This window comes from Chlamydotis macqueenii, chromosome 4 (genome assembly GCF_036417535.1).
Source record: "Chlamydotis macqueenii isolate bChlMac1 chromosome 4, bChlMac1.mat, whole genome shotgun sequence".
NCBI lineage: Eukaryota > Metazoa > Chordata > Aves > Otidiformes > Otididae > Chlamydotis > Chlamydotis macqueenii.
Window position 1 is genome coordinate 53,686,334 of NC_141559.1, and position 26,187 is coordinate 53,712,520.

At 40.3% G+C, this 26,187-nt stretch overlaps 1 protein-coding gene across 4 annotated transcripts in view; it reads left to right on the top strand.

Annotated features, from left to right (window-relative positions):
- The window catches only part of DLC1 (DLC1 Rho GTPase activating protein), a 236,805-nt gene that overhangs the window by 183,206 nt on the left and 27,412 nt on the right, over positions 1 to 26,187 (top strand). The window contains exons 1-2 of one of the 4 annotated variants that reach the window (XM_086746476.1): positions 14,251 to 14,286; positions 17,944 to 18,028. The exons of 2 other annotated variants lie outside the window; for them this stretch is intronic. In XM_086746476.1, coding sequence (XP_086602602.1) covers positions 17,983 to 18,028 — 46 coding nt within the window. In that variant the 5' untranslated portion in view covers positions 14,251 to 14,286; positions 17,944 to 17,982. Of the gene's footprint in view, positions 1 to 14,199; positions 14,287 to 17,943; positions 18,029 to 26,187 lie in introns of those variants that run through there. One more of the 4 variants, XM_086746477.1, reaches the window with a different exon arrangement.

The following is a 26,187-nucleotide window of genomic DNA, read 5'->3' on the forward strand; positions in this document are numbered from 1 at the left end:
ATAAAAAAAAAATAAAATCAAAGTAGTTATCATAAACTTGGTTAATCCTGTCCTTGAATTGTCCAAGGGATCAGGAATGGATCAAATAGAGGTCAGTGTTAGCTAATAAATTAGAATTCAATATTAACTTGGAGCTGCTCCTCTTCCAACTGCAGATGCTATCAGTCATCCATATCCACCCTTAGCACATTTCAGAAGATCTTTTACATGCGTGGTTTCACCAGGTCTGCCTCTTCTTGTTTTCTTCTGGCGGCACTTGTCTCAGTCATAAAAGCACACAGCAGCCCTATCGTATGACATCTCTCTCTGATCTCCCACTCTGAGCAACTTCATATGCTAGTAAGAAAGAGATGAAAAACCCACAATACCACAAACAAAATAGAAGAAAGTAACAAATTGGAAGGCAACAAAAAACTGATAACAAACAAATAAACAAACAAACAAACCAAAAACTTGGGATTAAACCATGATAAGGGAAAAAAAATGCCAACAACTTTGTCGAGGCTCTGCCTAAGAGAACAAAAAGACTCCCATCCACCTTTAAACAGGGCTCCTTCCTGGAAGAGTTTATAAACTGAAAATTATTAGGCTGCTGCTGCAAAAAAAAAAAAAAAAGCTGTTTCTAAGAAGATTAGATGTTCATGCCCAAGTGTGAAATAAACACCTTCAACTCAAGGCGAGGATTGATCATGGGTGGACCTTAAGACATACATAGCACGTTCCTCCAAAATGGATGGCCTCTGGCAGTCCCATGGATAGCCTGCTTGTTGTTGCTATGAGGGTTGTGGTAGTACACACACATTTTTTACATGTTTTCCTGCTTTGATTCGGTAGGGGGAAAGAAGAAAGTTGTAATCACAATTTGTCACTTGCCTGACTTGGATTTTAGACACTTTTCATATTGGCTATATTTAAAAGTGTTGGTGGGTGACAAATTTGCAGAAGTTAGAGATGGAGAAGGCCTACAATACTGTCATTTCCATTCTCCCAGCAGTGCAGGACCATCTCTCTTGCTCTTTTCCTAGCAACTTACCAGGTATCTTGTCCAAAAAGTGTTCCTTCCACTTTGCTTGTGAGTTTATTCCACACTTGAGTGACTACCATTGGCAGGAAACGAATGTGAACTCAAATTGAACCTAACAGAAACCTTTTCTTAGGGCTCAAAATAGTTCATTTGTTTTGTTTTTCTTTAATTTCCATGCAACTCTGACTTGCTGATAGCTTCCAGAAGCAGAAGTTCCAAATTTACTTCTGAGAAGACTTTTCCTGGCCCATCAAAAGCAGAAGACACAGGAAATTGTACGAGAAATGTCTGTAGTTGTCACCATGATTTCCAGGCTGGAAAATGAGAAGAAATTTTCAGAAAATTGAGTTTTTTCTCTGAAGAGATTCTTCTCAGTCTCACACATGAAAATAATACTCCAAGTAGTTTTGTATGCAAATTTTGCATTCAAATGTTACAAAGGGGTTACTTTGACATTTTTATAGTCTGTTTTAATTAACCGAAGCAAAATCTGCTCTTTTGAGTGATTCATTTATCCTATCAACCTTTCTATTTTTGTAAGATTAAATCAGGAAGTTCGCATTAAGCTTCCTTTCCTGGAATTCCAGTTGAACATTATTATTCTTTGTTTAGACTATATCACTTATTCAGCTGATAAGAGTAGACTATATTCCACTGGAGATACAAAGATTCAGCAATTTAGATCCCTTAAGGAGCATTCGGTATTTCCCAGCTGTACCTCTACATGCTTCAGGAAGTTACTAAAAATGATGACAATTTTTAAATCTGTAAGTATGAAACTGCATGCAATGATGTGTCTCAGCAAAGCACAGATAACTTTTTTTTTGTCCTTGAGAGCAGGAGACATGTTACAGCTTTGCATCACGTAGTTCTTATTGCAATCCCACAGCTTGATCATGATCTTCAGGACACAAAAGAAGAACCTGGGCTGGCAAACAAAGAGATTGAAAGACTAGACGTTGATTTTAAGAGAATCAAAGTTTGGATTAAGGCACATATTTTAACCTCTGAAATAATTTGTCACATTTTAAACTTTGAAGTTATTTCTTATTTGAAATCTTATTAGCAAGGGGAGTCATTATAAAAATGCCAGAGATACAACTTCAAGCAGGAATCCTGAGCAAGATTTGTAGTTTAGGTTGTTGCAATGATCCTTAAAATCTATTAATTGACAGTTATGTGAAAATATATGTATACTTTTTAGTTCTGAACTGTTTTCTGATATTACAACTTACTATATACCACAAATATGTTTACACATGAACACATTTGCTGCCTGCATTCTTTGAACATTGTGTTGTACTCTGTAGTACCCTGCTCCTGGTCATATATGTGAAAACTGCGTAGATTTACAATGTTTTTAACTTCTTAGATGATTGCAATTAATTTCATTTACCTTCCTGTGGAGTTGTTTGGGGATTGGTTTCTTTTTTTACCTAGGACAAAGAAAGAAAACAAAAAAAAAACCCCACATTTGTTCTTAAGCTCTTAAGCTAACACCTTATTTTCTTCTTAGGCTTGCAGCAGAAGCAGGTAATGCTCCAGTTTTGTTTCTAACATAGTCCAGCTGAATCCCAAATCCTTATTTCCCAGGATTTCCTTTAGTGACTGAAACCAATTTGTCTTTCAGCATGAATTAGAGTAACAACTCTGCTCTCTTTGGAGCCAAAGGTATCTGACATCATACTTACCCATACTCATGAGTGAGGGCACTGATCTATAGACCCAGTAGGGGGCAAATTTTCCAGACCATCTAAAATACATGGGAGCACAGTGTGACAGGTATTCCTAAATTGACTCCCCCTGCAAAAAGACAGATATACAGATCTCTATATATTTATATACTACAGACAGATAGTAAAAAGATCTTTATATATTTTATATGCATTTTTATGTTTTCACATACTTGTAAAACATGAAGTGAGATTAAATCTACAGAAAAAAAAATACTTTTCATCTTCCCCAAATCTATCAATATCTAGTTCAATTGCATATTAGGCAAAATCCCCATGAAAGTTAATCATAAAAAGTTAATTAATATGGTTGTTTGCGGAAGACAAATAACTCATTTAACTTAGAGGAGGATAAACCTAAAAGGATTCATAAAATAACTTGGTGCCTGACACTAATTATTGCAAACAAAGATCAAAAGAAGAGCTTATCAAAAGTGGAGACAGTTTATTTCCATCTTAGAACAAAGGACAAAAGACACAGTGTGTTGTCCTTTCCTTTGAGGTTTCTCTGTCTGCTCCTTTCCACTCCCTTTCCTGATAGGCTGCAATGTCTTGATGGCTGATCTGTTGACTACAACACAATAATCAATTCTGGGGAACATGTCAGCTACTTATTTTTATAACAGGAACAATAGAAATAGCATCATATTGTTGATAGAGGTAAAAGTGATTAAAAATACCCTCTTGAGTTTTCCTTTCTAGCTCCCATCGTCACAATGCACTGGAATTGATCCAGAACAAACTGTGACTGTAGAGACACGCATTTTTACAGGAATTGGAGAACTTTGATTCATCTTTAGCCTGTGAAGGAATGCTTGTCTTTTAAAACTGCTGCTATATGAACCAAGAATAACTAATTAGCCTTTTAATGCATATGTTTATTTTTTCAGATTACGATTTCAAATCTAAAGCAAAATAGAGGTATTCATTTCTAAATCAGTCTTAGAGAGTATATTTGTTTCTTTACAGAATATGCATACACAGTCTATGTCAAAGTACTCCAAAGAAATCTGACTAAGAGGCTTTATTGGCAACACTGCAAATTGCAGAACCACATTCACAAGTTTGTAGCATTGCACGGAGTTTGCGTAGTAGCATGTTCTGCAAATTATATTGAGTACTTAAGTATAGAATGAAAATGACATCACACTCATAGGTAACATCTTTTAAAGATCTCATACATAGAGAAAGTTGCATAATATTTGCCTGGCTTTAAAAAGTAGCATAAAGTTCTCCAAAGATTTAAACAGGCACAGAGAATTTTGTTCCCTGTCCAACAGAGAAACACTATTGAGCACACCAATGCAAATATCCCCAGTGTGTTTTATTTCTTTATTAAAAAAAAAAAATCCCTGTGCTGATTTTGTGGTTATCATATCCAGTATAAGCTTCTTGATATAAAGATGGCTAAGACAAAGATAATTCAAATAGGTTAAGTCTATTTCAGTGTTACAGAGATCAGATAAACAGTGCTTGGTGCACTCCTTTGAGACAAGCCACTCATTCAGTGCCAAGTATTATTAGAAATTCATTTTCTTAGCTGACACATGGACTTTTCATGCAGAGACCATTATGAAAAGCCTCACTGTTCCGAGAATCTGTACTTTGATTTCTCGCATTATCAGCCAAATCAGAAATAGTAGGTACAAGTGGCCAGAGGATAAAGCATCAGCTTTTTATTCTTGAGAAGCTATTCTTAATGCAATGAGTATGTGAGTTTCAAATGAAGTGTGGTTGAGATCACAAAAATGGTCTGTGAAAGACCCTGAAAATCCATCATCTAAACACTATAAGGCCATGATCCTGCAAGCATTTATGCATTCAAATTTCAATATACCCTTCAACCCAAATAGAGTTGAATACATGAATTTGTAGGAACGAGGTTTAAATTCCTTTCTACCCTGAAATAAACAAAGCCCTTTCTAATCAAGGCAGGAGATTGTGCAAGATGAGAAATATTATTTCACAACAGGTAGATCAACGCATCTTAATTGTCTGAGCTTTCAATTTTGCTCTGCATTAGGTTATAGAATAGCTATAAAATGATCAGTAGCTCTCAGAATTTTTTTACTTTGTATGCTCTGATGATTTCCACCCTAATTGCTATTTAAAGCAATTCTAGCAGAAATTCAGCAGGATACTTGGAGATCATTCTCTTTCCTGTTTCATTTATTACGTTTGTTCATATCCAAGGGTTCTGAGCACTGGGTATCACCTGGCTCCATGGAACAGTTAAATTAGTTACTAGATTTGCATTAGTTGTACAATTGCAGATACGGTTCACTCAGTCATAGTTCACTCAGTCTAGTAGTGATCTCATCTCTCACTCTTCCTATTTTTACCTTTTGAGTTCTAGATTTCCAATTCCTGCTGGCAACTAGATATATTTTTCTTTCAGTTTCCTCTCATTGGGGAACACTGTTCAACAGGATCTAATGTTGCGCTTGCTTTTCACTTGCGTTGGCCAAAGGAAAAAGAGATGAAGAAAAGAGCTAAGAAGGGCACTTCCACCCCTCACAATCGCTATTGGTAGCAGCCAGCTATGAGGAGGGAAAATAAGAGGAAGAGAGAAATAGAATGAAAAGAAAAGAAAGAAAAGAAGTTACGAAACTGGCAGCAGGTGAAAGAAATATCCAGCACAGGTGCTACAGACATAAAGATGAGAAACTCTTATTCTAGGTGCTGAGTTCTTTACATGGCTTAGGGAAAAAAAAAAAAAAAAGGTGTTACCAAAAGGTAATGCAGGAAGCTGTTCTGCCCTTTGGAAACAGACGGAGCACCCAAGAATCCTAGGTTAGGTAAAAGCTTGCCTTGGTGGGTAATAGCTAGCTACTTCAGAGGCAAGGCTAAGGATGAATTCTCCTCGTTCTTGTTCTGTATGCTAGCCAGGAAGTTTCCTTTGTGACCCAAATCGCATGATGAAGTCAACTGAAATGCAACAGAAATACCAACAGCAGATAAGCTGTCAAACTCTTCAGATACCTATCTAACATAGAGGTAAACACTAGTTTTTGCATATGACTCAGATTTTGCATAAAATTCTTGGTTTTGATGTAGAAACAGTAAATTTCTACAATGTATGTTTAAAACTAATTATTTTCAAGGCAGTCTATGATTTTGGGGTATCTGGCTCGTAATTTTTTAACACACAGGATTCTTGCACCCTAGGCCAAATGGGATGTGGCTTTTATTTCCAGATAATTTTCAAAGAATTCAGTTCACTTCATCAGCTAAGAAATTCCATATTCTGACCTGTTATAATCTAACCTGTAATAAAATAAAATAAATTTTCAGGATGTTTTATTTTAGGTTTTTTTCTTAGCACTGTCACAAATTTACGTTAAGGAGCTGAGAGGCAAGCATGTGGTTTCTTGGAGCTTAGGTAATTAAGTTTGTAAGGTCAATATGACATGCATGACAGATTCTAAAGAGCTGCTGGTAAATCAGATGGAAAGTTCTGCATATACACCTTTCAAGTAATTGTTTATACTTCCTGACTGAAAATCGGATGCCAGGAGCACTGTTAATCTTGAAGTTTAATAGACTTTCTGTATCTGGAAAAAATAAAGATCTCCTAGGAAAGAAAATTGACACTATTTCTGAACTCTAACACTGCTCATGAGAAATATAATTCTACTGAGTGATGTAAAGGCTCTTGTTTCATAGGAGAGAAAGTTCTGGTTTGAGCATGAAAGGTGCAGGGCGTCCTATCACTGTTAATCACTTGCCCCATTGATCCTAGCACAGGTCCCTGGCTGCCTTGAACTCTCTGAAGTTGTGATCAAACAAAAAGCAGGTTAGCTGCATCAGACTTTTTTTTTTCCTGTGTTGCTTTTCTCAAATCAGATCCTTCTCATTTTAGAAGCACAAGCCAAGAAATGATCCGTACCCTTGGTGGCACCACAGCCTATAAATAATGTTGTTCATACATTTGACTGGGGTCCATGACAAAATAATTAGATTCTATATCTGTTTAAAGCTTATTGTTTTGTACCACCCACCATATATGTTAATAAATCTTCAGTAAAACCATCAGAAAGAGAAGACCCAAATAATCCATATAGAATCCATATCAGAAAGCAAGTGAAGGATTGGCTCTGTTGCTTTAGTGACAGAACTGTAAAGTTTAATCTAACAGGCGGGTAAACTCAGTTTGTGAGGTGTATTGAACAAACAGATCTAGGTAAAAGCATTCCCAGTCACTGCTACCTGTCTTTGCATTTCGAAGTCTGATGAAGAAAAAGGCATTTCACAATATGAGAGGACTCTGACTTTTTTTTTTTTTGCTTTAGTAAAAATAATGTTCTTTCATATATTCCCAATAATAAGGAATAGTGAAAGAATCTATATTTTTTATTTATTTAGAATTTAGATATTTAAAAATTGCTCTGGGCTAAGGTTGGATAGAAGAGATTTGCTCTTATAAGAACAAACTCATTTACCATGTCTCTTTGTAAAATGATATGAAGGCAAAAGTAAAACCTCAGAAACAAGCAGAGTAAAAAAGGTAGCCCTTCATAATGTGACAGTGTTGAAATATGAAAGCAAACTAACCACTTTCCATGTTTCTTTTTCTTGTGGTCGTGTAACAGAATATGTGTCTTTGTTTTTAAAACATGCAAGCTCCTATTAACCTGTCAGTCACTTCTGTGTATCGTATCATGTTCACAAATAATATCATACGGTACTCTCACTCTCTGTAACATGCCAGCATAAAAAGAGAAATGTAGCATGGAGGAGGTGGAAGCATTTTTCAGCCAAACTGGCCATTCATTTAGAATTCATAATCCTTAATTTTAGAGTGACGAATGAACACCCAAACAATTCTGTTACTCCTTCTAATCCCCATCAGGTCTCAACTCTGTTGACGAAGGCCAAACAGCCACTTCTTTCTGCCTGACCCTCTCCCCTTGCTGTTGCTGGCTCTCATTCAAGTCAGGATCACATTTATCTGAGTAATATACACCTAATAAATCTTCTCCAACTCAGTTTGTTCTTGCTGTCAAGACAGCTAACTTCCCCCTCCAGTTCTCTCGTCTTTCCTCAGACATCATTACGGGTGTTGACACTCCAGCAAGTTACTTAAGGTGCCCTTAAGTAACTGTCTGCATGTACGCATCTATCTCACCTCCCAGTAAAAAGCAAGGTAATTGCTGCTGTAAGCTGTTTTTCAGTCACAATAAGCAAGAGCATGGGCTTGGACAATGAAAGATGCAGTCAAATGGGCAATCTGCAAGAGGATTTTTATTAGGCAGAGTAACAGCATAATAATCTCTTTACACAGTACATCTCAAGGGCTTTCATGTGAGGCACATATTATTCTCCCTATTTATCTAAGGAAAAACAAAGTATGAGAAAGGGAACGGATAGACCAAAGCTGCCCAATAAGTTAAAACAGGACAAGACTGCAGATATTTTCAGTCTCAGTCTAGTGCTCTATCAAGACCAGGACCAACAAGGATTATGAATCTGTCCTGACTTACATCAGGCCTGATTTTGTTCACTGGCCTTATTAATGTGTTTTCCTTCTTCCCTGTCTCTCTAGCTTCACATTACATTAACAATAGCTACTCTCCAGGCTATAGCATCAAGCCGGTACCTCCCTTGATGAATGCTGAGGTGAAATTAGCCATCACAGTGTTCTAGTTGCCATAGTTATCATGCTTTATTGAGTCATGGGTTTAAAATGATTTCCTGAGTTCTGGAGATTCCCCAAGGCTAAAACAGCAGCAGTCTTTCACATAATGGGTCAACTGGTCCAGGTGGATGCATGTGCCTATTTCCTCCAGAGGAAATAAGTTTAATGAATATAGAGTTCATTTAACTAAAAAGCCTTGGATCACACGAGATGGGAGATGGAAGTAAGAAAAAATTTGTGCTTGAAAGGAAATTTTTCATTGTTCATAATTTTTTTAGTTACTATGATAAAAAAAAAAAAAACAAAAAACAACACTTTCTTTCCTTCCCTTCTACTCCTTTTAACCCCAGCTGGGCACCACATGGATGGCATGGTCTGTCCCAGGGCATCATGCTGAAAAGTCTAGCATCTTGTGTATTAGAACAACACAGCTGCTTCATAAACCAATCTTTAATCACTGTTTTGACATGTTTAAGGCACCAGTCTCTCAGTTTCATCTATTTTACTGGGCAACTTGCATCTTACATCTTGTTTTAATGAAGGTTACTGTTGTCTCTCTGTGAAAGCTGACCTTTTTTCTTCATCAGACTGGAGGTCATGCGTGAACACAGAATGAGATTTTTTTTTTTAAAAAAAAAGCATCTTACCATTGGAATGCCTTGGAAACTGGTGGTTTTAAAGGTGGAAGCTACAATCTACATGCTTAAAAATGAGGAGGGAAGAAGTGGTTGATTTAGTAATGATATAATGTGAACACAGAGTGAAAACAAAAGCGTTGGTCTGAAGAAAAAACCTCTTCTTTCCCAAGCAACACAAAGCTGAGCCTCCTGCCTCCATTATAGACCATCATCAAGCTGTTCATCTTTTGATCATTCTGTAATATATACTTTGAGTAAATGGATCCTTTGTGCTGTCTTCCTCTCCCACTTCATTGCACACCCTGACTTGTAAGCACAGAGGAAGAGAAGCCAGGGTGTGAATCGGGGCACAGTCACTGCCATTCAAAAGACCCACAAAGAGAGGAGAGGAGCCAGGGGTGACCCCTGGTGCCATGGAGCTCTGCTGCCACACAGCCACCAAGGTAGCTACCACAGCTAAACATAGGAATGGTGCCTTGTCAGGGCCAAACTTTTCTTACAGCTTTCTCTAATGGAGTGTTTTAGAGTTGGTCCCCTGTGACTTGCATATCCATTCGGTCTCACTGACGTGACCGCTTCCACCACGTACATGCAGAGGTTTTAGTCCTGATAATTTCAGGTTCAGATTCCTTGTTGTGAAGCAGCGATCGATTACGGATGTTGTCTTTATCAGTAAACGAGCAGTTATTCTGAATTTTTGGAGTAAAAGGAAGGAGGATTTTTTTTCTACGTGCCACAAGCTATATATTTACTCTGGATCATCTCTGAACCTTCATCACAGGTATAGAAATTCTAACTACCCTCCTCTAGCACTTCTAAATAAGTTTGCCCAAATCTGTTTTCCCTACTTTCTTGAAAGTTAATTTCAGTTGGTTATTTTTCCAATGGTGAATCACTTTATTTAATGTAAAAATATAGCTTTTAATTGAAGAGAAGGCAGACCCATTAACAGTAGAAAATTCTGCAGCCTTCAAAAAATAAATCATTGCCAGTGTCTTAAACACAATATGAAAAAGATACTCCACCTCTCCAGCAATTTCTATAAAACAATGGTATTCCATGTAAACTAAGGAGCTTACCTTCTGTGTTTAAAATGGAATGAAAATATTTATTTTCTCTCCTCCTACTATTTCAGTTTATCTATATTTATATTTTACAAAGTTGTATCTTTGTCAAATTATATAATCAATTTTTATTTCTCATCCGTTTGTGCATCCTTATAATAGAGCCTTTCTTAAGTACAGTGTGAACCTGGTAATTTTATTTTCAGCCTGAGCTGTTGAACTCTTGGTGTTTGAGGGCATGTAAAGCAGACAAATGTATAGAGCTCACTTACCCCTCCTTTTAAAATAGTCAGTTAGATGCACCACAAAGAATAAAGCAAAGTTAATTTTCTTTATTATTTGCTGTTAAAAGAAAGAAAATAAAATTAAAAAAAACCCCTAAATGTTGCCTGGGATCAAATGCAAGTAAGAGTCCCCTATACATGGCGAGCTGGTAATATTTCTAGTACTGTTTATTTCTAAAGGAATATTTCTACAGCAGAGACCTCATCAACTATAAGCAGCAGAGCAGCACCTATGTTTATGCAACATAATGCCTTTACTACGTATTTTCTTAAAAAGTACTTTGGAAAGATGCTTTATTTCATTTTGTGATTCTCTGGTAGGTGAAACAATAGATTTCCTTCTCTGAAAGCAAGGCACTGTTAATACCGCTTATCTCTGAGAAGTGATAGTGCAAACACTCTTTGTCAAGAGGCCTGAACAATTACAGAGTCCTTTAAATAATGACTTTTCAGTAAAGTCAAGTGCTAGAAAATGCAAACTTAATTATTTCGCTGACAATGGTTGGAACATGAAGGTCATTTGGACTGTGGAAATGCTACACAGAAATACCCCACTCGACAAGGAATCCAAGCCCAGAGCCAGAGGCCTGGAAACTTGGGCCGAAACTCCGCTATAATCTATCACGCTGTTGCTAAGAGGATATTATTACTAGTGTTTAGAATTGTAATCATGTGTCTGACAATCCTGTGTTTGTACCAGCAGATCAGTTGACTAATTACAAATCGGGACTTTCTCTGTGTACTGCACTATTTAGGAGAAAAAGGATGACAAGGGTACAGTTAACCATTAAGGCATTTGGGCCTGGGAGGGAAAACAGAGGACAATCAAGTCCTTATTATTAGATGCGGGTCCTGCGAATCACTCCCTTATGCAGTTACAACAGAAGGAGAATTCACCTTTTAAAGTGAGTAATTGTGCCTGTCAGGGCAATCCTTTACAATTATTTTACCATCCAGGGAGAGCTCATTGATTGAATTAAGGATAACAGTACTCCACAGAAACAATCCTCTTAGGCAGGCTGTTTCTAAAATCCTGTGTCTCTGTCAGGCAGCTGCCTGCTCTTTGAATAGTCAGAGAGATAAAGAAATAAAAATATTAAAGGCCAAACCTCTACTGATTTCACAACGCTCTTTAAAGCCGGATGAGTGATTAGAGCGGTTGTAGCCTGGCTAAACACCCATGCCTCAGGTGGAATGCTCCTCTGAGCACATCTTACAGCAAATGCGAGACTGGTGCCTTGCTTTTCAGCTCCAAAAATACGCCTGCTTAAGCAGCCCTATAGAATTCCAAGTTAAAATGCAAGCCAGAGAGACTGCATGTCTTCAAGGGTTGATAACAAACTAGAATCAAAGCCTTTCTCTTTCAGATTACTGGCAAGAATCTAATCCAGGTCAGTGATAATCCTCCGCCATCTATTTAGCAATGATCCCAGCAGACAGACTGCTCCATCACAAAAGTCATTGGTTCTGACATTGCTGAGGGAATCCACGAAGACTAAATGAGGATGGAGATTCCTCCTTTATTGCAGGAGCTGATTAGCTTTGTAAGCAGAGCAGGAGAGCTGAACTAAGGCACAAACATAGGGTTTTATCATCAGCATCATTCATTTACTATTTTACAAAGTGGTAGAGGTGAGAATGACAACCCTTGGTTTAACTACCAAGAGCTTCCCGTCTCCTGTGTCTGGGCCACATTTGTCGTGTATTCACCGATCTCGTCACTCACCCCTTTCAGAATCCTCAAACAAAACTCTGGCTTCAAATTGTTGTTTTTCATCTATCACACAGCCATCTCGCTTCAGATTTTACTTCACCGCCTCACACACCTCCTCCTCTTATTCTTAGCTTCTTTTTAATTCCCTTGCACACGGCTGACTCCTCCAAACCTCTCCCATTTTTTTTTCTGCAGAGTAAAAGGCCATTCTTTCCTTCTTCAAAAGCTTCCTGTGGGTCCTATACAAAAGCTTCCTATACAGAGATGCAGGCTTGGTCCAGGAAGCAGCCTAGGCAGCCCATGTTTACAAGAACAAACCCTGCTTTTTACCGAGGGTATTAATTTGACACACGTGCTCTTCTGGTTCCAGCTTTATCATTGTGATGGAAACGCCTTAGTACCAGCGTGCTTTCCTACAAGTTTCGGATATTTTTTTTTCTTTTTTTTTCTCCCCTCCCTTTTGAGGATGCTTATTGGAGAAACAATTTCTCTCTTTTCTAGAATTCAGACTCTACAGCTCACACACAATGTGCAACCAGAGTTTTCTATCTCTTGTCATGACTATTCTGTCACTGCCTAGTCTATCAAGCACCCAAAAGTATAGACAGTAAAGACAGAGAGCCAGTTAGACTGGGATTACCTCATTTGTCCAACAGCTGGGGTGTAGCATATCTTTGTCTTCCCTGTGTTAGAGTTAAGAATTCACATTCGATGGGCCTGACCTACCTTGTAAACATAAATCCTGGTGCTTTATAAGAAGCATTCAAAAATGCAGGTTAAATGTGTCTGTGCCAAAAAGAGCTGGAGTGAGTTTAGATATGAAGAGGTAATTGATTAAGCGGGTAACGTACATAAAGACAAGCTAGAAGATATAGTGCAGTTCCATCCTCTTCTGGGCTATTAAAGTAAATTAATGACCTGGAGCCACGTAGGGGTTTCCAGAAACAACACTATAGTAGCCAACTGGCCACAGTTTGCAGCCTATAGAAGGGGGAGATGTTTATTCTTCAGCAAATTGCCTGCTCAGGCACCACACTATAGATACTCCATATCTGACAGATCGTAGTGCAGAAACGACAACTGAATCTTAGAATAACACCAGTGAGTATGAAATACGATGTTAGCTTGGAAGAAAATGCACCAATCATGATCTCTGATGGGACCCAGATATTTTCAAAATTTCACAGTACTCTTTTCCATGCTGATAGTTTGGCAGCTGCTCAAAGGTGGCTATTTTCTGCCATTTTAAAGCCCTGAACGTGAGCATCAACCAAGAAATAACCATTTGAACAATCATTGCAAAATGTACGGGGGAGTAAATGGTCTAGGGTGTGACTCCCAGGCACAGAGCTGTGAAGCCAGGCTTTGCTCTGCTCCCTGCAAGCCGTGCCTACGGCTGCGCTGTGGTCCTCTTTGGGAAAACACTTGTTGGTTTCCATCCAGGCCCATACTTGAGGCTTTTGACGGTGCGCAGGCATTTTCAACGTTTCACAGCGCTCTTCGGCATGCTGCCCAGGGCTGGTGGCACTGGCATCCCCTGGCCACCCTGCACTGGCTTTCTTCAGGCCTTCCCCACCCTCTCCAGTCTTTCGCACCAAGGAGCCACGCTGCCTTCTCTGTTAGCGCTCTTCTGTACATTTCCTGGAAAAAGTATTTAGAGCTTTGCTGGCTGCTTTTTATAAACATCACTATCGCCTGAAAGGCCATCGCAGTAGCTGATGGCCATGAAAAATCACAAAGGAGCAAAGGGGACATGAGCCATTAGATCCTCTTCAGCCAAGACACCTTTGGTTTGTCAATTCCCCTTGACCCCCTAGGTGTGCAACGAGGGAGAGTGCGTGTGTATGAATGTGTATGTGTGTGTACGTCGCTTTCTGCTTGTACTTGCGTCGTGACCAGGTAAGCGGTACCGTGCCCTCCGCCTGCCTGCGCGCAAACCTTCCTTCCCTCCGCGGCTGAGGGGTGGGCGCGCAGCCGGGCGCGGGGCGGGGCGCGGAGCGGAGGGGCGCGGAGCGGGGCGGGCCCCGGGGGCGGGGGCGCCTGAGGGGGGCGGACGGCCGCTCTGTTGCGCTTTGCTCTGCTCTTCAGTGCCGGGTGTCAGTTGGGAGCCGCCGCCGCGGAGGGAGGCTGGGCCGCAGGCGCGCACCCCCGCGGAGGCACCGCGGCGGGCGGGACACCATGATCCTCACACGTAAGCTCGGGCAGTGCCGGATGGGGCAGGCGGTGGGGTTCGAGGGGACGGGGGTCCGTCTTTCGTGATCCCGCAGCCCGCGGAAAGGCAGCGCTGGCAGGAGCGGGGGCGGCGGCTGCCCCATCCCGTCCCGCGGTGCGGTGCAGTCTTGGCCCCGCCGGCCCCCCCGCGTTTGCGAGGGTAGAAGGCGGCCGTCGGGGCGGGAGCAGCGCCAGGTGAGGAGGGAGAGGTGCGGGAGCCCACAGTGACTTGCGTGGCGGGAGGCGGCGGTCTGGTGCGGCTCTGGTCGGGAGACGTGGGCCGAAGGGGTTAACACCCGCTGGACCTAAGGCACGGAGCCGCGGAGGGGCCGCGGGCGCGGAGCGGCGCGCAGGATGGGGCCTCCCTCTGTGCAGGGCACCGTGGCCGTCTCTTCTCTCTCTTTTTTGGTGTTTCGGGTTTTTTTCTTTTTTCTCTTTTTTTTTTTTCTTTGGGGAGTCCTTGCGAGACGGGAAACGTCGAGTTTCTTTTGAAGTTCTTCGTAATTAGCCCGATGGCCTCCAGCAGCCCGGTGGCTCCCGCCGAGCGGCGGTGGCCAGCCCTGGTGTCACCCCCGAAGCCTTTGATCCTGCCGGTCGGGGAGGAGGAGGGGGCCACCTCCCCCCCCGCCCACCCCTCGAGGCAAACCGATGCCGTTTTCCCGTCGGGCGGTTTTACCTTCCCTGTCGCCCTCCCCGTTTTCGCAAACCACCGCCGATGACTTCTTTCCACCGTAACTGTGAAGTTGTTGAGCGCTGCGTTGCAATTAGCCTAATGAGCCCTAATTGCCAGTCAAGGGCACTCGCTATTGGTACAACAATCTTTTTTTCTTCTTCTTCTTTTTTTTTTTATTTTTATTTTTTATTCCCTCCTACTCTCTTTGGGAAAATTCACTGGAAGAAGTAACTACGTTTAAACAATACATTTTAACTAGGTCTGGAGGTTCTGCCTGATGTGTCGCAGTACTTAACACATGTGAATTGAAAGACTGGGTAATGTAATTTTCTCTTAGCCATCGATTATAGATGTTTTTATATTTTTTTTTTCAGGAGTAAGTGTGATCTGTTTGCATTGCCCTGCCCTGATTAAGAAATTCCCAGCAGCAAATCAGTAGCAATGCTCTGAGTCAGCTTATGTTTTAAGGCTCTTTGTAGGGAACTTGAGGAAGATAATAGACAAGCAGATTTCATTCAAGCCTCTGAGTGTGAATCTATCAGGAGTTCACTGCCAGGCGGATTCAGCATCCGTCTGGCAAACAGGCTGTTGCTGGCTGACAGCACACGAAGTTGCTGTGAGGCACCTCTGTTGATTCCACAGCTGTAGCCTGCTATCTTGGCTTCCAGGTATCCTTGATGTCCTGTAGGCATCCTGATCTGCATCTCCAGTAGGAGCAACAAAAAAAAAGAGAGAGGCTTGAGGTGGCCAGGAAGTGGGATCCTTGTCTCTTGAGGAAATGGGTTTGGGTTACTACTTCAGTTTGCTTGTGGGATCCTGATTAGGGCTGAGATGCATTGATTGCAGAATATAGTTTATGTAAAATAAGATGTAGATGGTGTTTTGAGAAGATTCCTTTCATCTACAAGTTCATAGAAATCAAAGCATTTGGAGCCACCTTTTGTAATCTCTAGGACTTCCTGATCTCTTTATTGTATCTTAAAATAACGTAGTTAATAGATTTTTTTTTTATTATTATTCAAAAGGAAGTGCAGATACATTGTTTTAAACACCATGGAGCTGTTGTTAAATTTCATTTCTAAGTGGTAGTTAAAAGCAAGAATATATCTTATCATGGTTTTATTTGGGTTTTAAATCTCAGTCTAGGTTTTTTAATTCCTGAGTTAGGGTTTTCCCAGCTCGCTGTGCAGCAGCCCTTGCCGGGCCAGAGAGAAAGACTGTTGCTACTCATGGAAACTCACAAGGGCCCTGTGTATTTTGCCTCTGCTGGGGGCAGGAAAAAAGTGCTACAGTTGTCCTTATGCACTCAAATGTTTATATGAGGATTCCTAGAAGAAGGGGATGAGAGGTGACTCAGTTTTACTCTTCTGGTTCTTCTAATTCATTACATTCTAGGCAATGGTTTGTTCGAGGCATGTGGATTTATGAGTTCTGCAAATATTTAGAGATGCAGTTTGCATGATAAAGTTTTTTTCTGGTCAAAATACCACAGCATGTTATGTTTGGGCTTCTTTAGGGATTCAGACTTCTCTTCCAATTCCCCTCTGATTGGAGTTGTGCTATTGGCTTCAGCATAAACACAACTGCCCCCTTGGCTGGTTAAAAGGAGATGGAGGAAGAAAACTCATGTGCTTAACAGGATGGTCCTGTACTGTAAACAAGTGCTTTGCATGCTTAACTATCCTTCCTAGCAACAGGAAGAAGGAAATGAGGCTATGCAAAAGGACCCTGACACGTTTCAGACAATGCCAGACCCACCCTAGCATTCATACAGTATAGCCAGAAGACTTGGGGAAATAAAAATAACTTCAGATGTTTCCCTTTCCTTCCTGTGCATGTTATAGAAATACAGCAATTAAATGATCTCCAGTTCACAGAAAACTTGCTGGTTTGGTTTCCACTAACTACAGAGATGATGCTTCTATATATTGTATATCTCTTCATTGGGTATCATATTGTTCCGTATACAGTCTAATTCTCAGTGTTCCAGGGCAAATTAATTACAGATCACTATATCCTCTCCAGTGATGTAGTGAGTGTAGTTATCTGTTAAATGTGGTGATTTTGGCAATTCCAGGTGTGTTTTTTGCTTGTACCTATGCTATTGGTAATTCTGACTGGTACAGGGTATCAAAATCGTCTTGTGTGTTTGTTCTATTTCTGAAGTGTTTTCCAAGTTTTTTTCTTTTTTCCTTTTTGTTTTCTATTTTTCGCCCTTCTTCTATTTAAAGGAAAAAACAAAGTCTGTCTTCCACCTGTGACAAGCAAGTCTCATGAAAGGAGCACAGGACTGGGCTGCAATTGGAGCTTTCTGGTTCTTTTCACTGAACACTTACTCTGCCGTACTTGCTGGCACTGAGTACTACCCTGTCCCACACCACATACATTGACCACCACCATGGTCTCGTGGTACACTGTACCATTGACATAACTGGTGAAAGTAAAACAAAGTCAAGAATGACTCAACCAGCTAGCTTTAATTCACCAAGTTTAATTATCTGAAAGTTACAGGTAACACTACACACCTTTCTGAAGTACTTTGGTGGCTTTAGAAGAGCATGCTAAATGTTGTTATTTGTTAGGATGGATATTCTTTCAAATATTGGCAAGTATTTGTTTCCCTTGAGGACTGTGCTAGATGAGACTGAATCAGGAAAAATATTATCCGGTCTCTCTTCTAATGAAGATGCAATATGATGGCCCACTTATGGTGGGGACATTTTCTTTTAAAGCCCCAAAGTGATGCAGAATTCCTTAGACTTGATTTTAAATATATTTATGTAAAACTGTCTATTCAAATGCTCATCTTGGCCTGTGCAAAGAACACTTCCTGAGGAGATACATGAAAGACTTTTTTGCTGAAGCCAGTGGTGGGCAAAGCTTGAGCTTCCCCAACCTATTCTTGTCATTTGCTGAAGATTCATGATTAAGAAAAATATATCCCCCCGCATTCTTGTGTTTTAGGGATGGTACTTCTGTGACCCTATGGGCCCATAGAACTGGATGCTCTGCAGCCCGCCTTTCCCTCTGCTCTCTGTATGTGTCTCTGGTAAGAGATTTCCTGTACATTACAAGATACCAGAAACTTTTCCAGTGTAAAGCTTCATGATATGTTTTAGCATCTTCTTTCCATACACAATCTCTCTTCTTTCTTCTCCATTGGCTTTGCAGTGCTACCATGGCTCTGCTGTATCTAGACTATTCTCTTATCCCCAAAGTTGAAGTTGCGAGGTGTGATCAGGAACTGAGAAAAGCATTTTCAAGTGTGCAGTATCACAGATGTAATACTGTAACTGTCTGTAGTATCTGGAAATAGAAAGTTCATAGTAATACTTGCTTTGGGAGAATCCAGGTTTGCGTCTTTAATTCTGATTTAGAGAAGGAGGCATTCAGCCGGGACGCTGGCAGCTTTATGCTGGGCTGCTTCCCTGCCACAGGCGTTTCTGACCTTTCTTACCCAGTGTTGCATCATCCATGCAGGGTGCAGTTTGGGGACTGGGTCATCAGTGAGGTAAGCACCAAATGGTTATGGTGCAAAGGTTCTTCCATACGATTCTTCCTATGTGTGTGGATGGTTTTGAGGTTGAGGCTTAACAAGCTAGAAGTAACTGTATAAAATCTACCTACCTCTGTATGAACCATTGAGACAGCTCAGATCAGCTCTCACACCATTGCTGCTTCATAGATCTGAACAGGTAACCCAGACTTTGGGCATTTTTAGGGGTAGTGTTTGTCACACTGGACCCACTCACTTTTGCCTACCTCTGGAGTTCAATGAGCTTTTGAGTTGAGCTTTGCATACAATGTGCAAATTTCCTAGCTTGCAGGCAGGGTGCGATGGAAGAATATTAATGGAAGAATAGCAATGGTTAATGTTTGCCCTTCAGTGTGTTCTCAAAGGTCATTCTAACCAAGTCATTTCTGAGAGAAGAGAAGGTTAAAGTCATCTTCTTTTCCCAGTCTTTGGAGGAGGATTCGTTTCTCACTCTGGAATCTGTCAACATGACCTACTTCAGAGGATTTGACTAACTGCTTTCTCTGCCCCAAATAATCCTCCTCCAAGACCACCCTGTGTTAATCAGGCCAGATAAATAACCCACGTGCCCAATTATTTCTTAAGATTTTTTAAAGTCACTTGACATCTTGTTGCTCTTCATCTCTGAACTTTCTTAAAAACGAATGGGAGAAGACTGTCTTTAGTCTATAAAAAGAATTGTTCTTCGGCAGAAAAATTGCCGTATGAAGCTTTAGTTTTCTGTTTAAACAAAGTTAGTTTTTAACTTTGTTGCATTGTTTTCTAAATTTCTTTCTTAATCCTCCTGCATATACTCAAAATGCAAAAAACATTTAGGAATAAAATATGATTTACAGTGTAAACCAGGAGTTGTGATGGTTCTTTTGTGTCCTAGAATATGCTTTCCTAAAGCCTTCAGCAAATTAGGAAGCAATGCAGCTGACTTTGGACACTTAGAAGCGTACTTAATAGCATGAAAATAAGCAGTAATTGCAATGTCTTACAGAGTGGATAGGGAAAGTGCTTGACAAAGACATGGGAAGTATCCTTTATCCCTGTACTCCTGTATTAAATCGTGAAATGGTGCTACTTTGATGCTTTTCTGAGTGTAACAGTTACTCCAGATCCTCTTGACAGAGGAGAAGAGGGTGCTCTGAGGATGGTGGTTGTCCCCTCTCTGCCCTCCTGCCATCAGGCACTGTCCTTCCTTGTGCCTTCATAAAAACCTGGGGTGTTCCACATGCTTGAGATGGAGCTTACAGCAAAACTGGACTTAGAGAAAGCAGAAGTCTCATTTAAAATATTTTTGGGGTAAAAATAATGAGGAGAACTGTGAAACTAATTGCCTTTATTCCTGAAAAAAGAATATTGTTGGGTTTTAGAGACCCATGGATCCATGTTGGAAAGGACTTGATTCCTCTGAAATTCATGGAGGCTCCCATAGGTTTCAGTAACTGTTGGCTCAATCACTAAACATTTTAAACATTTTCATCAAATGCTGATTCTCTTGTTAAGTTTTGAGCTGAAAAACTTTTGAAGTAATTTCAGTATGCTGAAGACTACAAAAAGGAGATTCAAGTTAATTAGATTTTGGTTCACAAAAGTGGTATTGTGTTTCCTGTGCTAGCCAAGAGGATTGGTGAGCTATTAAAGCTTCTATATTGTGTAACCTGGTACAGTTATTAGGGAGGAAAATTGCATACAGGCAACATATACCTATGCGGATGTTTTGGAAACCTTTTTTTTTTTTTTTCCTAATTTAACTTTCATCGTTAAGGGGATAAACAAACTTAAAACCCCATAAGTGGAAGCCATTTGCTCCTTCCAAAAGCACTGCTAAAAAAAAAAAAAATGATGTTCAAACTTCCTGATTTTTTTCAGAGAAAATATTAATATATGATCTTAAACATCTGTTTCCTTACTACTTCTTCATCTGTTCCCACAGAAATTCCAAACATACTCTGTTTCTTCTCCCAGTGTCCTGTGGCTTATACATAACATCAGCAGCATAGTTACTGTTTTGCTGCAAGGCTCCATAACTTGAAAAAGCTATTCCCATGTTTAACCTAAAGGCAGCAGGAACACAAGGAGAGTGTTTTTTCAGTCATCATCGCATAGCTGAGAAATGCTTGAGTAACATTCCCCACCACCATCTCTTTCTAGGGTTTTTATGACTAGAAAGCAATATATATATTTGGTGTTGTATATGGTTTCTTTCAAAAACTAGTGGTTCTTTTCCCCCACAAAGTTTTCTGTAAGAAATATTTTCTTAAAATTTTGCATGCATCTGTATGTGCTTCAGTTGCCTGTTGAGGCATGCAGCGTTAAGTGGAAATCACGACATGCATCATTTGACTGTGGAAGGTAGATTGATGCCCAATTAAATACAGTAGTACATAAAAATAGGCAGCTGCTAATGCAAATGTAAGTTGCACTTTAAAGGTGAAAAGAGAAAAGGGACCCCCTCGGGACGGTGGTTAGCTTTCGCTTCAAATCTTGCAAGCTCGTCATCAGTTCAAAAGCCGTGCCTATTATTCTGTTGGGCTCACTGGTTCGTCCAAAAATGAATGCTTCATCGACTGACTGTGTCAGACTAATATTTTTAGGATAGTGGTGTAAGACTGGATAAGAAGAGATTCCAACCATGTTAAACATTTGGCAAGAGCTTTGAATGGGATTTTCAGAATTCTCTAGCTTTTAGCGGTTAAATGTTTATTGACAAACTACCAAGTTTTGGTGTTTGTTTTAAGGACATTATCCTTATAAAATGCTGCTCTTCATGAATTACATTTTTTACTTTCTTTAGTCCTTGCTATGTGCTGCTTTCTTGAAAAGTGTGGAGCACTAAGTTAATGATACTGCCTAAGGAATATTTAACTATATAGGTTTGAGAAAAAATGGACTTATGAAAAGGAATTTAATTATTTTCGAGCTACATGTCTTCAAAGTGAAAACCATCTGAGGTCATGGACACATAGCAGACTAGCTCTTAGGAAGTCATACTGTCCCAACTTTAAAGGGCTGCAGGCATATGACATTACACAGAACTGATCTGTCATTTTTAGTGCCTAGCCTGCTCGTTTGTAGACAGCTGCCATGGTGCCGTTTTTTTCCCCGGTTTGTCTCAGATTTCACATCCATGTTCATGCATCTGTAGGTGGAGTGGTTGGAATAGTGTGATCAAGTCTGGTGTTGGGACCACAATTCACATGTCAGGGATGTAATTCAAGCACTGGGAAAAAATTATTGCTTGTACTTTGGCAGTGGAATTCTATCCAGAGAAGAATATTTCTCATATATACCACAGATGGTCTTTAAAAAAATGATCCTAAATGATCTCAAGCTTCTTAATAGCTCAGGACAGTATTTTGGATTTGAACACAAATTTTGCAAAGCACCAGAAATTTCAGAGGGGCATACATGGGGACAGGCAATTTCTGATAAAGACAGAAAAAGAGGACAAACTTCTGAGCATGTAAGCCATTTTGAAGCCCTTAAACTGGAGAATCAGTCCTGGATGGGGAAGAATCCTCTTTGTTGCTCCGTCTGTGCCTTAGAAAACATGCAGGTTGTTTTATGCTTTGCAGTAAGGAGCGATCAGGTTCATCTGTAGCATTCATGGTAAGAAATCTCTGTATCTAATGGGAGAGACTCTCTCCTGCAAACTAATTCAGGAAGATTATTTTGTATTCATCTTTTTTTTTTTTTAATTTTATTTTCTGGAAAAGGAAAATAGTTAATTTTTGCTAGAATGACCTGGTCAAAAATTAAGACCAAAAAGAACCCTAAACAAACTGGTTGTTAGGTATGGCATTGGAGTGGACCTTCAGCAGTGAAGCCCATTTTTGCTGAAATTTTATTTTAGCAGCGTTGATTTGACCACTCTCGTTACAGATTTTTACAATCTACTCCGTTAACAGAGCCAAAAGGTGAGATGAGTAGAACTGATGTGTGGAGGTGCTAATAAGGCTATAAAGGTGTCTGAGTGGAGGCAAGAGGAAACCATCTGCTTGGAAGACATGTTCGTATGATATTTAGCACTTAGGTGAAAATGGAGCCAATACATGGCTGTACAAAGATACATCTGCTTTGCACCTTGTCCTGAAGACCCTGAAAGACCTGGTGCTTAAGTTTAATGTTATTTTATGGAAACAAAAAGCAAGGAAGAACAAGAACATGAAAAATAAACCCATCTAACTTTTTAATAGACCTTACTGCTCCTAGTTAGACTGCTATGATTATTTTTTTCTCAAAGAGCATTATTGCAGCATCAAACTCTGTGGGTTTTATTTTCTATAGGAAGGAGGGTATTATCCAATCAAAGATTACAGACATCTTAGAGCTCTCCCTTCTGCAATTGCACCATCAAACAAGATGTGAACTGAGATATTTTTGCCATGAAGTTTTAAACTTGCGAACTTGCAGGATCAGGAACCTTTTTGTTTAACTTTGGTTAATCTTGGAAGTTAGACATATCCATTTTCACTTACCAGTTTGGGGAAGAATTGGGTCTTCCTAACTCCCCAGGAAGTGGGTAAATAAGGACTAATGGTTCCCAACCATACACAAAAGGAACTCCTAGCCTTGATTTAAGCATGGAGGCCTGCTTTGTGAAACAGACTAACAAATAAAGCTGTTTCCAATAAAAATTTCCTGTTTCCTCTTTAACACATTTGCCTGCTGTTTGCTTACACGACACCAAGAATAAAGGCTTCATTGTACTCCTTTTTGGTTTTTTTTTGTTGTTGTTGTTGTTTTGGGGTTGGGTTTTTTTTTGTTGTTGTTGCTGTTTTACTTTCTAAGAGAATTTTTTGTGTATCAGGACATTTAGAAATAATAGCACAGTTACTTTCTTGCCAGTGGTTCTTTCATACAAGAACCTCCTGCTGCTGGGGGAGGGCACAGGACGCACATCTGAGAAGCTGCACATACATTTCTTGCCTGGAATGTATACTGAATTGTAGTTTATTGTAAAGGTTTTAACTGGCAAGGATGTTTGGTTCAGAAAGGAAGTGGCACCGCAGGGATGGAGCGGGGAGGAGGGAGTGAGACCAGTCCCTTGCCTGCAGCAACTTGTATCTCAGCTCAGCTGCCAGGTCTCCACCGGAAAAATGCTCACGATGGGGAAGTTGCTTTGCATGTAGTTGGGGCTGAAGTAGGGCTTCCCTAAAATAGGTTGGAAAGCAGTGTAGAGTTCCTCTGCAAGCTTCCTCTCCTCCCTGTGGCTCTCAGCTGGCCCCAACCAGGCAGATGCTGTGCTCAGCAGTGAGTTCATAGCTCAGGTGATGATCTGTAACGTGAGTCCCCTGAGAGACTGAACAAAGGATTCTGGGTGCCCTGTCGCTTCTGAAACTTTTAAAAGTAGTGGAAAAATCTGATTTTGGAAGCTCTGTTCTTCTCTCTCTTGTCCCTCGTTATCCCAGTTGCCATTGATCCAGATGACAAGGACTTGCACATATTCCCATGTCCACCTGGATATGAAACGGTGGCAGCTGGCAAACCAAGAGTCCCAGGGCTGATGCTCCTGAGCTGGAAGAAAAGTTGGTATTTGGAAAGCGTGGGAATGAGCTTTCTTCTCTAGCGTAGTTTAAATGATTTGGCCAGAACCTCAGGTTTAACTAATGTATTTTATTCCCAAAGGCAGATTCCAGTTAAGTTGTAGTAATGAACATTTTACCTATACAAGCTTTCAGCTGTTTAAGTTTATATCTCTCATGTGAGGAAGCTTGTTCTGCGTACCCAGCTTTCTGTGCAGCCCTGGGCTGGATTCTCTCTCCGGCTGTATTTTGATCTGCCTGAATTTCACATACATACACAGTTTTGTTCACACTCTGGCTCCTCAGTAACCAGCAGGGTTGAGGTGCGGAAGCTGGATTGGAAATGAGCTTTCTGTTCATTGCAGCGGTACAGTCTAGGAGCAATCCTGGGTTTGGTCAACTGGAGTTGAATGAAAGGAGCTGCTTTTTTAGGTCCTGCCTCTGCTCTGTTGCCCATACCCCTGCCACGTCCCTCTCTGGCACACGCTTTGTGTGGATGGAGGTGACATGGAGAGAGCCTGGGCTGCAGGGGACTCTCTAGCCCCTTCTTCAAGACAGCTCTCCAAACCCCTCAGCCTTCCAAGGACTTGCAACAGGAGTCAGAGGCTAGAGCCCTGGCTTTCCCAAAATATTTGAGGTGGAAATGGGGCAAATACTGCTTTTAAACCCTTGGTGCTGTCTGGTACCCAGCCCTAGGCATTTGCCTAGCCTAATCGATGAACAAGTGCACTGGTGTTTTATTATTCTCTGCAATTCTTGTGGCCAGCCAGGAATAACTCCAGTGTTTCATTGCCTAGATAGACTTCTTAGGGGATTCTGAAAGGTATTTTGAAAGCAAATATGCTTAGAAAATCCCAAAGGCACCTGACATCTGGATGCCCATAAAATATGATTTCCACATAACTTGCGTGTGCATTTGCAGAAAAGATACACAAAGCTTCCGTAGAGAACCTTAACAAAAAAAGTCTGATAAATGCATTTTCATAATTTTCTAGCCCTGGAAATATTATACAGGTCATACACCTGGGATGCTTAGTAAAGGACTTGCGAACAAATATTTAAACACATTTAAGAGCCACTGTAGTAGTAAGGAATCTGATGCTTTTTTCAATTGCACGTCTACCTATGTTTTACGCAAATACTGGTTATTGGGGATAAATTTTTTTTTCAGTTTTAAATCAAGAAAAATTCTTATTCAATCCAGACACTTCTGCAGGATGTGACCTGTAAGACAGTGCATATTATTTTAAGTACTTTTAAAAATTAATTGTGGGGTTTTTTACTTTAGTATTTTCATTGCTTCTGACACAGTAATATTCTGTTGTTTGTCCTTGCTTTAGCAGTACAAGTTTAAATGTATTTTAGATTCTTTTTTTTTTTCCTTCTTTGTAAACTTTCTCATGTATTTCCGTAGGATACTGAAATTAAAATACTACTTTAAGCAAAACTTTGCAATCGTTTGCAATTGGAATTGAAGAATGCTTTTTCTTAATGAGTGACTAAGTCAATACGTCTGTACGTGCTTGTTCTCATGTGGTCCCGTAACCCAAAGGTGAAGCAAACACAAGTTACACAAATGCCTGCTTGTCCTGACTTCAGCGAGAGTGGATTTTTAGCTGTTTATTTATCTGGAATGTTGTGCTTTGGCTCACCTTAACCCCTTGGTTTGGGTATGTATCTTAGCAAAGTAGTCTGGCAAAGCACAAATATTTTAACCCTGTTGTCGCAATTTGGAAAATGAGAGGGAGGTTGCCGTCATTTTGGAGATGCTCAAAGGTGCCGGCCGTTTCATCCGATTTTAACTGTGTGCTTATATCTCACTGGGAATGTTTCATAATGTGCCAAAATCTTGAGATATTTTACTTGTGTTATGTTTGGCTCTTCACTGCCCTGTATGCAGTTGCTTGTATTCTGAGCAGTTCTGAGCAAAACCCTTTGCACGTGGCTTTTGCAGCAGGTAGCTATACTGTCCTCTCCAAGTAGGTGGCAAAATTGTCTACTGAGTTGTACATAATGAAGCTTTTCTGTTCTGGTCCATCAAGAACAGTGAATATAATGAAAGCCAGATGAACTTTAAGAGTTTCTGGTTGCTCGCTGTCTGTTTGATCAGTTCTAAGCAGGGAGCTAAATTCCCAGTAGCACTTTCTTGAATTTTTA